This window comes from Oryza glaberrima, chromosome 5 (assembly GCF_000147395.1).
Source record: "Oryza glaberrima chromosome 5, OglaRS2, whole genome shotgun sequence".
NCBI classification, from domain to species: domain Eukaryota; kingdom Viridiplantae; phylum Streptophyta; class Magnoliopsida; order Poales; family Poaceae; genus Oryza; species Oryza glaberrima.
In genome coordinates, this window is record NC_068330.1 from 23277588 (window position 1) to 23286710 (window position 9123).

The following is a 9123-nucleotide window of genomic DNA, read 5'->3' on the forward strand; positions in this document are numbered from 1 at the left end:
GGAAAGGTTGTTTATTTATGTACCTATGAAAGTTCGATGTGACGGAAAAGTTGAAAGTTTGAAAAAAAAGTTAGAATTGTACAGCCATGTCAGGGACAAGAAATCAGGTCGTGCTTAGATTTAAACTTTTCTCTTCAAACTTCTAACTTTTCCGTCACATCAAATGTTTCGACACATGCATAGAGCATTAAATGTGGACGAAAAAAACTAATTGCACAGTTTGCATGTAAATCGTGAGACGAATCTTTTGAGCCTAATTATGCCATGATTTTATAATGTTGTGCTACAGTAAACATTTGCTAATTATGGATTAATTAGCCTTAATATATTCGTCTCACAGTTTATAGGCGGAATCTATAATTTATTTTGTTATTAGTCTACGTTTAATGCTTCAAATATGTGTCCGTCTACTTAAAAAAAATTAGCACACGAAATAAACACAGCCTCAGACGTCTGATGAATTTGTAATGCTTGCATTTGCTTGTTTGGGGGCATGCGCATCGCGCAACAAAGGCCAAAATTAAAACTATTGGTATAGCTACCATTTTTTTTTTTTTGAAACGGCATAGCTACCATTTTTATGTGTTAGAGGTGAAATTCTTTTTATTGCTGTAGCATACAAGTTAAAAGGGTCCTTTTATTCTCTTGCGTAATAAGCTTGATGATTTCTTGAATACCCGGCACTAGTTTTATTGGAAGAGAACGTGATCCGACCAGATGCATTTGTGATGCCCTGACCACCTAAACTTATAGGCCAAAAGACAAGGTAATCATGTCTGGAAAGCGGGGGGTCAACATGGATAGCCAATGACCAAAATAAATAAATATTTTTTTATAAGACGTGCATGTACAACATTCACATAAGTTTCTCACTTTTACATCTTTCTACGTAGTAGTTGTTAATATCATACTCCACTATAAAGGGAAACCAGTGGTAAAATTGTAGTAATTCAGAAGACCTGGTGCTTACACAGTTACAAGTAGTATGAACTGAACAGAAAGAACTCTGTGTAACACTAACACGTACCGAACTAGTATATCGCGACAATATCTTCAGCAAAGGGAACACATCACATAGCAGATCTTCAAAATGTCATAATGGATTAACCGACAGTGATCAAGTCAGCTGAGCAACACAAGCAAACCCAACACCACCTTGTATTCCCCCTCTTTCACCAAGAAAAGGAGCTTACAATAACAGAGACCTCACGTATTCTCCATCGCGCATTATTCATATATGCATGCCAATGTGAAGATGATCAATAGCAACATGGACGGTGTACCATGTAAATCTCACCTGACAGGGTAACAGGGTTCAGAACGTCCATCAAATAGTAAGGATTCAAATGGCGTCAATTGTCGAAAATCATACCTAATTACACAATAGCAACTGCCCATCAGAATAATCACTGCAAATGACTATAGTAAGGATATAAACACCTTCAACTGTCAAACCTGAAAAGGAGCAGCACCAACTTTGTCAAATCAAAGCATATCCTACGATTCTAAAATGCTCATGGGCACATGTAGGAGCACAATATACATGACAACTGCCTATCCAAGGTTGAGGTACAAGAGCAATACAAACATCTAGCCATTTAAAGTGTCTTGCTGAAATATCTTTTCTCGTGGAAAAATGGCCAGTCACTCATCAACCAAATGCAGTTAGAAGAGAGGAGACATGTATTCGTTTATGAGTTGTGACGAAGGAAATGGAGAAAAGGACAGATTCAGGGTATACCACAATTTGGACTTAGCATGCCAAATTAAGAAACGGACACACTATACTTCCAAAAGCAATTGCAAGTTGTTAAGCTAGTTTTAGCTACGATTCAATTACCTCCTTTAATTAGAAAATATCAATCTCATATTTATTCACTAAAATACTAGATATCTATGGAAACACTGCAGAAATTCTTAGTAGCTCACTAAGTGATAATAAACTTGGATAATCAATAGAATAAGACTCTAAACTAGCTTCAGAAGCCTTAACAAATGAAAACATGTTCCATACTTGGTTGCCACTGTGAATCTACCATAAAAGAATTATGAAGTGAATGCCAGAAAATAAATTTCCTTATTATACATAGTAAGTGAAAGATATATATGAATAGAAAGACAACAGACATCTAATGTCTACTGCTAAAGGATTTTCCTTATGTTACCCTCAAGGGATCAAGGTTTGGGTGAAAGGGCAAGACCACAGAACAACACCAGTCTAACACAAAGAAAGAACAACAGAAGTCATGCGTACCTGGCATTCATTCTGGATACAGCCCAAAGTGCTACAGATCAGACACTGAAGTGTTGCAAGGACCCAGAAAGGCCTTGAGATAGAAGTCTTGCACAGACCCAAATCTAACAGATGAAGTCCTCATTAACACCATCGTCACTATGTTCATTTGTCAAAGTTCATTTCCGAATATCTGTAACAAGACACAACATGGTATTAACACATAGTATTAGAACAGAAAGCATACAGCAAACAGAACACATAAACTTTAACATACCTCCGAGGTTTATGTTGGCGTTGACTAAGTTCATCATTTAAAGCCTCTGCAAAAGAGGAAAAGGCCTCGGTACATTTATGTGGCAAAAATAGGAGAAGATACCCCAAAATAAATACCAATTGAGAAGACAAAATAAATGGAAAGGGATGGAAGATGCCTTTACCAGTTATTTCTTGTGACTTCAACTGAGAAGAGGCACTGGGTTCTCTGTAAAAGAAACAGAAAGAATCATTACTATCGAAAGCACTAGGATGATTGAAGCACTAGGATCCTTTGTATTCTCATTAACATTTTTCTGTTTGTGCATGTTGTGTTGGTGGTTAGTGATGAAGGCTGGGACAGAAATCAATGACGATCATTTGTTCAATTAGACTATGTATAATAGGAAAATGCTAGGTGCATGCATAATGATTGTATCCCCATGCCATTCAAATTGCCCCCTTGCAGTTGCACAAGACAACAAAACAGAAAAATCGCAGCAAAACAATTATTATTCAACCTAAATAAAGTAATCATCAACCTCTCCAGATCAGGAGAGTAGTGTTACTCCAATTATCTACCAAAACCTATTCTGATGATACGGCTGATCAACCAGTACGGCAGTACCCACAGGAAGACAGCTAAAGCAAGCACATTGGTAGAGGGAAATCATAGAATATAAGTCCTCAGATTAGGGCTATGTAAGGGCATTAACTACTACTCCCTCCGGGCTGATAATACTTGTCGTTTTAGACAAGGGTGAGATCAAACTTTAGAATATTTGATTATGAATCATTTTTAAAATATTTGTCTTTCAAATATGGTGACTACATGTATAGATTAGTCTTAAAAAGTACTTTAATAAAATCATTTATTTTTTCACACTTTTATACATATTATAATGGAAAATAATGGTTAAAGTTTTTTTTTGGAGACCGTGCCCTTGTCCAAAATGACAAGTATTATCAACCCGGAGGGAGTAGTTCATAGCATATTATTTATTGTCGTCAACATGTTGGTAATAGGTGATCATACCTCAGAACCAGAATTTAACAAAAGGATGAATCATCATCAAATTAACATTATCTCAATTCTCAACAGTATATATGCCTTGTGTGCGAAATCCAAATTCTTGCAACATGAATCATATTAGAGTATTAGACTAACATACCTCAAAGAAACTGATGAAGATGCATGTTCAGAAGTTCGGGGATAATAGCTGCCATCTACAGTAATATAAGGTGAACCATACGTTGCTCCCAAAGCTCCAGAAGCACCAGCCAATATCGGTAGCCTAGTTTCATTCAGATACAACCCACAAAAAAATTAGGCCTGAGCAAACAGCAGTGTGCTAACATCTAAATGAAGTACAATGTGATAACCACATCATACCAATTGGAGGTAGAGAAAAATAAAGCAAACAACTATTCTAAGAGTTCAAAGAGTCATTACCAAGTCATTTCAGAATTGCTCAGACCAAGTTGTTGTTGAGACACAAATCCTGGTAGAGCCATGCCAATTGAGGGAACGCCAGTCCCACCTGGATGCTGGCCTCCAAACTGCATAACTGTATGGGGAAAAAAAAAAGCTAAAGGCATATTGCAGAATGGTTTTGGAAACAAAAACTTGGTTCAGTGCACTCCAATGGGGTGGCAGTCTACTGAAAATAACACTACTTTTCAGAAATCAAACCAGAAGTTCAAAGTAGATTATAAATCCACTAACATCACTGTAAACATTTTCACTCAAGGCACATAGCATGCACCCTCTAATCAATGGAGGAATAAGCCTTTAGAAATTGGATTATTTCTTTTCCCCTCACCCATGTAATCGTTTACTCATTTAACACTCTGGTTACTATATTGCCGTGTGAATAGTAAAAATACGAACCTGGAAATAGTGCAGGGGTTCCATGGAAATTTTGGTCACCAAGTGATCCTGTAGTCCCAAGAACTTGAGCTCCACCATACATAAAAGAAGCATGTTCTTCTCCCTGGTCACTATGTTGTCCCTTTGCCATCAATCTAGTATTAGATTTGTTGGAACCATGAGGTGAAGAAATTTCAGTGCCTTCAGTCAAAATTGTTGATGTAGATTGCATGGAAGATGGCAATTTATCACTGCTAGCAAATTGCGCAGCAAACATCTGACCAGGCATCTTTGGTGTGGATTGATTAAATGATTGAACCAACCTTTGTTGGACAATTGGGTGTGGGGACTTAGCCGAATTTCCAGAGACCTGATTAGTAGCTATAGGAAATTGACTAGTTGATGATGATGTAGATGAATGAAATGAAGGATGATCCATGCCCTTTATAGGAACTTCAGCATGCAACTTGCCATGCCCAGCAGACGGTACAAAGGCTTTCCCTCTTAAGAGAGGGCCATACTGTGGGGTTGGAGAGACATGCTCCATACCAATGGGGGATGAGAAGTGTCTAGTAGTGGTACTGGGTTGTCCATCCCCCCTCTGACTCACTGGGAGTTCCTGATGAGATGGCCTAGAAGGGTAAAAGGGAGGTGAAGCTGAATTCAAATTTGATGCAAAGCTCTGCTTCATCGGAAATCCTCGTTCTGGTTGAGAATTTGAAGCTTGATGTTGGTGTTTTCCCAAGTTTGCATTTGAAGAAGTGTTTTCAAGATTTTGTGATCTGAAGTATGAGCAACAAAAACAAAAAGTACCACAATAAGTTCTATATTAACAAAACAAAGACACAGATAGCACATAAGAAGAAACCTTCCACTCACTTATTATTATGCTCTGAAGATATCTCAGCGGTACTCCTCCAACGTGGTTGGTAACGTTTAGAGCCTCTTCCTCGAACTACTCTCGGTGCACTCTTATTACTTTTGGCATTGCCATAAAGAGGGCGAGACTCTTTTCGAACAAAATCGAAATTGTTGGCATCGCCATCACGAGGATTAGGTGGTTTGATGGTTCTATTCTTGCCATTATCATTCAGAACCTGTTGAACCTTCTTGGTGTTATCATGGTAACTATGAGGTTCTTTCGGAACGTATATGTAGTTCTTAGCACCATCACGATAGTATGTCTGCGACCTGTTGCCTCTGAAATTATCACGGCTACCACCACGAACTTTACCAACAGGTGCACCACCACGTCCTCTAAATCGACCTCTGGGCCTTCTTCTTGTCTATAGTACAATCAATAAAAGAAGCATCTTGGTAAGAAAGATGAATCAATAGTTCAACACACAGAAAAAGACAATATGATACTCACGTAGTCATTATGGAAATCATGTAAATTCATTTCATCAAATCTGTCATGGACCCACGCTTGATCCTCTTTAGCATTCCACAGCCGTCTATCACCCACCATTCTCCTGAAATGACAACATGGGTAGCAGAAATTAAAATATAGATCATGGATGTCCAGAGAATGAAACAGAGTATCATATTGGATTCCTTAAAATTGAGATAAAGCATTCAACATAATCAAACTTGTCTAGCTTAGTTGGGTTCAGCATCCAGTTTGTACACTGGAACACTAGCACACCAGTCAAACAACTACTTTTAAAAGGGAAAAAAACAGTAAATACAACCTATTATTCAGTTCGTTGAGACAAATTTTCCAGTATTTGTTCAATACACTTCAATTCATTCTACCACACTATCAACAATTTTTACCACAAATCATAATTATTGTGTATAATTATAGAATGATGTACAGTATGGAATGGTCAATGGAGTGTTTACTGGTTTAGTATCTGATGGGCTTACTTCTCTTTTTTCTGTTTGTTGACATTGATCTAAGCAATGCCCAACTTGGTAAGATTCATGCTTCCCAAACTAGGGGAGCATGCAAAAGAAAAGGTAAAATTTTGGATTTGGTTCAATCCAAGCTATTTGCGATTGGCCCTCCTCAAAACAGATGATTTCAACTATGCTTGAATTCAACTGTGATGCATTCGTTCATCTGATGCACTAAAACTGATTAATCATTTCAGGTATGAGGTAACTAGCATTAAAACGTAGTATAAGATCCATAAGTTAAACTTAAGAAAATGATAAATCTAAAATTTTTTAGACATGACTACGTAAAAACGATCAACAACCTACATGATAATAGTGTATTTTTAGAAGATCTACAATATTATATTTTTTAAAAGTTCTTGCAAACTATATCTAACCTGAAAAGATCTTCTAGAGTACTTGTGGGTGTAGAGCTCGCCATTATACACAACTTTTCTTTTTAAAATAGTAAAGAGATAATGTATCATGGTATTGGCATAGCCATGCCATACCTTACCAGTCTCATCTATATTGTAGTAGTGTATCCTAGTAGACCATGTTTCAGATCATGTAGGTACTGTTCTAGTAGAAACACTTGAACAAGATCAGACTTCAAAGTTAAACGCTTCTACTTTTTAATAAGTGTGTCCAATTTGCATTAATACTAAATCAATTTCACATGAAACACCAGATTTAAAAACTTGTAGGCAAAGTTTCATTTTTGTTTCATGTTTGCGACTTGGCATATAACAATCAACTCTGTAAAGTAATGCCTGTGAATACATGACTTCGTGTTGTTATTTTAGCTCATGTTTTGCGTGCTTTACGAGTTATAGTTCAATGTTATAAACCCATGTATTATCATATGCTGGGGAATTACTCAATAAGCTACTCACAGACCTTGGTTATCCTGTAAAGGAAACTTAGGCAGGACATCATAACGAAGAGATGCAACAACGAGCAACCGTACCAAATCTAGAGAACCAAAATAGACCAATTGCGAAAATAAATACATTTAAGCCGTTTTATGACTTGTATCTATCAAATACTACACTACTACTGCACATATAAATATCAAACTTTAGCCTCTTCTAACAATTCCACAGGACTAGTTAGCATGACACACTCGTGTTATCAACTTAGATGAAATTAATTGAACTATTGAACACGCAATGCACTTAAGCAGTGGTTTCAGAGAACACTAATGGTTACCAAACTAGTGAAGGTTGAAACTAGGCTACCAAGTTCTCTAGATCATATCATCATACCCTAGATATATAAGGAAACAACAGCAAATCAAGCAGCAATTGAAGGTTGAAAGGCCGGAACCTTTGGCGCCCACGGCCACGGGCCTCCTGGAAGCGGTCGTCGTGCATGTAGAAGGCACCAGCCGTCGGGACGGCATAGGGCTCGCTCCCCTTCTTCCCCTCCTCTCCCTCCGCCGCTGCCGCCGACGCCTCACCTTCCGCTTCCCCCTTCATACCCATCCCCGCCTCCTCCCCCGCTGCGGCCACCGCCCCGGTGGCCACTCCGCCCGCAACGCCTCGCCCTTGCTCGAACTCCTCGTACAACTCCCCGTATTCCTCGTACCCTTCGTCATCTTCGTACGCGTCGTCGTCGTCGTACACCTCGGCGGCGCCTTGCCCGTCGGATTCCGCGTCGGATCCGGCCTTCGTAGGCGGAGAGGGCCTCGCCCCTTCCTCCTCCTCCTCCTCCTCCTCGTCGCTCGCCGCGTCCCGGCGCCGCACCGCCGGGAGGGGCGCGTCGTCGAGGTCGCTCTCGTACTCCTCCTCCTCCGTCTCCTCCGCCTTCTCCCTGTCGGCCATTGGCAGGAACCGGGAGGTCGCGGGACGAACCGCGCGAGAGAATTAGGGCTCCGGGGGGGGGGGGGGGGGGAAATCTGGTGGAATCGGGATTCTGGAAGCTTCGAGAGGCTTCTCGTGTTCTTCCGCTTGTTCTACGATATCCACGGTCTACGGGAGGGAGAGGACTGGAGGAGAGAAGTTGGATACGATTAAAAAAATATTTAAAACCATTAGATTGTCCAAATCCACGAGGTAAAGACATCCTTTTTGTGAGGCTGACAGGTATGGCCCACATACTGCGCGTGGGGGCCTAATGGCAATGTTCCCTTTTCGTAAAGAAAGGTGATTTTGCAAAAAGAGGCAGGTGATTTTGCTAAAGGCTAAAGAGGCTCTCTCTCTCTCTCTCTCTTTTGTACGATACTCCTTTTGTTGAAGATACGATTCCTAGGAATGCCCTTCTTTTGAAGAAATTGTTGGGGGTTTGAATTTGAATTCTTATCTATTTCGAATTTTCAAACTTTTTTACATAAAGTCTAGGCACCTCTTTATATGCTTGGGCCTTACTTAGGAGGCCCGCAATCCCAGTCCTTCTATATGGGGGACTTGACTGGATTGCAAACCAGCCCAAAAAAGAAGGTTTTATGTGCTTTGCCTCCTTCAAAGTTGAATGAATATTATAGTACTCTGTCAGTCCGAATTAGAATTTTAAAGTTAGACACGGTTATTAAGAAAGTAGATGAAATTAAATAGGAATGGGTTATAATTGGTTGAGAAGTGGAGGTAGGTAGAAAAAGTGAACGGTGAAGGGTTATGATTGATTGGGAAGAGAATGTTGGTGGAGAATTTGTTATTACTTTGGGACAAATCTTAAGTGCCTTAGGCGCTGTTTGGATCATTTAGCCCTAGACTAAAAATAGTCTCTGGACTAAAAACTTTGGTCCCCTACTGTTTAGATCCAAAGACTAGAAGGGACTAAAGGCACATGGACCGAGGGAGAGAGAAGAGAGAGGTTGTCACTTTAGTCCCTATAAGTACCTTCAAGAGGGCCTAATGTATTTTAGGCCCTGTTTGTTTCA

At 39.6% G+C, this 9123-nt stretch overlaps 1 protein-coding gene across 2 annotated transcripts; it reads right to left on the reverse strand.

The window, feature by feature from the left end:
• Window positions 1-808: 808 nt before the first annotated feature.
• Window positions 809-8240, reverse strand: LOC127773846 (protein MLN51 homolog). 2 transcript variants are annotated; one of them, XM_052300043.1, is made up of 11 exons: window positions 7572-8240; window positions 5731-5833; window positions 5238-5644; window positions 4380-5140; window positions 3942-4056; window positions 3661-3783; window positions 2674-2717; window positions 2511-2556; window positions 2255-2426; window positions 1373-1455; window positions 809-1297 (listed from the first exon to the last, which is right to left on the reverse strand). In XM_052300043.1, the coding sequence occupies exons 1-9, from the start codon at window positions 8066-8068 to the stop codon at window positions 2399-2401; spliced, it is 2124 nt and encodes a 707-aa protein (XP_052156003.1). In that variant the 5' UTR covers window positions 8069-8240; the 3' UTR covers window positions 809-1297; window positions 1373-1455; window positions 2255-2398. The 2 variants fall into 2 exon arrangements, with proteins under 2 accessions (XP_052156003.1, XP_052156004.1); XM_052300044.1 differs by lacking the exon at window positions 1373-1455 and having other exon boundaries at window positions 809-1372.
• Between the last annotated feature and the right edge of the window lie 883 nt (window positions 8241-9123).